The 2,060-nt window shown below is 35.1% G+C and overlaps 1 protein-coding gene across 1 annotated transcript; it reads right to left on the bottom strand.

Moving 5' to 3' along the window:
- Positions 1-1,109: 1,109 nt before the first annotated feature.
- On the bottom strand, positions 1,110-1,682 carry LOC139888601 (uncharacterized). Its single transcript, XM_071871602.1, has one exon. It carries the CDS (start codon positions 1,680-1,682, stop codon positions 1,110-1,112), a length of 573 nt encoding a protein of 190 aa, XP_071727703.1.
- Between the last annotated feature and the right edge of the window lie 378 nt (positions 1,683-2,060).

Raw genomic sequence — 2,060 nt, 5'->3', positions numbered from 1 at the left:
CTTGCCCAAAAAGACACTTAAACCCTAATTTGACCCATAAGAAGTCAATATCACGCCATTAGCAAGTTTTGACACCAAAACATATTTAACTCGTTTCTATGCTTCAACTTAATCCATTTTAAGTTTATAAACCTTATTAAATCGACAATTGGGTCATAACCGTCACCAAACCCTAATTTTGACCCATAGTCAAAATTAGTCAACCAAATAACCCTAAATGGGTTCCAATACTTCCATAATCACTAAACCTAGTGATTAAACCCAATTACAAGTCCTAACCATGGCCAATTAGTTCACCAACACAAAATCCACCAACAATAACAATAAACCCAATAACTAGCATCACTAAACCCATTTCATCATCTAAAAGGGTTTTTCATCAAACTAACTCAAACCCTAACTTGAATATCAAATCAAATAGATGAAATTCGGAGTTTGAGCTTACCAATACCACCACAACGTAGCTAGGAACGGAAGGAACAACTTTAGAACTCGAGCTTTTGATCAATTCGGCCACCTTCTTCACCAAAACCCTAAATCTCTCTCTAGAATCTCTCTCTCTCTCTCTAAAATAGTTTGAGAGTGATGAATGGATGTGAAAATGATCCAAAACTGATCCAAACCAGCTAATATGGCTCACAAATCCGGCCCCAAGTGAAATTACCCAATTGCCCTTCATTTAAACCTTTTAAAAAGGCTGAAAATTGCCTCTGCATCAATCGGCGTGCCGCGCCAGAAGGTGGAGCGCCGCTCTAAATAACTGGAAATTGTGGTCGAGCCCAAAACAGGTTTCAGCAACTTGTTTTGGCCATAACTTTTCGACCGTAACTCCGTTTTTGATGAATCAAATATCGTTGGAAACGTAATAAGATATTCTATCCAATGGTAAGGCTTTGAAACATCAACTCAAACTTTATTTGGGGTTGAAAAGATACGTACACACCTTGTCACTTCGGACAACGTCCAGTTTCCTTCGACGTTCGAGCAAGCAACACGTACACTTCATACACGCATCATACACCATAAATACATTATGTACAATAAATATTTGGGTCTTACATTATTTTTGAAAGAAGCTTGAAAAGCACCTTCAACCTTTTCTTCGGATCTCATAAAGACCCTTTGTTCTTGTGCTTGAAGCTTGCTGATTCTTCTATTGCGGAAATTTTGGCTTCATACTTTTGAGGAACACTAATCATTATCTTCTCCACCACTTTCTGGTCTAAAATCTTATCACCATGAAGTATAATTTGATTAACAACATCCATTATTTGCAATGAATAATCTTTCACGAGTTCATCATCGTTCATTTTCAACAATTCAAACTCTCGTCTGAGAGTCAATAATCTGACAACTTTTACTCTATCAGAACCTTCAGAGGTTTCTTGGAGTTTATCCCTCACAACTTTTGGTGTGTCCAAGTCCATTATTGAGGTGAAAATTTGATCGACGTGTTCTGAATGTAAACAGGTAAATGCCTTATCTTTCTTCAGCAACTCTTCTTCATAATTTCGTAGTTGAGCAACATTTGGGTTTGCTCTAAGTGCTTGAGGATCTTCATCAGTCTGTACAACTTTCCATAAACCTTGGAATTTCAAATATGTCTTCATCTTTACTGCCCAAATATGATAGTGCAACCCATTAAATGTTGGAATTGTTGGAGCAGTTGAACTAGATGCCATCTCTAGTCTAAAATTTCTTTATCATGAATAAAACAACCCCTTAATTAGAGAGCTCTGATACCAATGTAAATGTTTAAGAATAGAATAGAATTCTACACTTGAAAGATTAAAATAGCACAAAAGATTAAAATAGCAAGACTTTATTGCTAAGTAGATTAGAATAAATAATGAAAGTGTAGAATAAAAATAATTAGAAGATTGAGTGTATTATTTGAAGATTTGTTATCTTATACAACTCTTGATTACAACTCCTGTTTATAGGCTATAAAAAACTAACTTTCTTAACCTCTAAGAAAACTTAAGAGGTAAGTATCACGAATATCGATAATTTCTTAACAACAAAGGATACTAAAATATCTATGTATTCTTAATGGATAA

The sequence above is a fragment of the Rutidosis leptorrhynchoides genome, chromosome 2 (genome assembly GCF_046630445.1).
Source record: "Rutidosis leptorrhynchoides isolate AG116_Rl617_1_P2 chromosome 2, CSIRO_AGI_Rlap_v1, whole genome shotgun sequence".
In the NCBI taxonomy this organism is placed as follows: Eukaryota; Viridiplantae; Streptophyta; class Magnoliopsida; order Asterales; family Asteraceae; genus Rutidosis; species Rutidosis leptorrhynchoides.
This window is presented reverse-complemented; position numbering and strand designations above follow the sequence as displayed.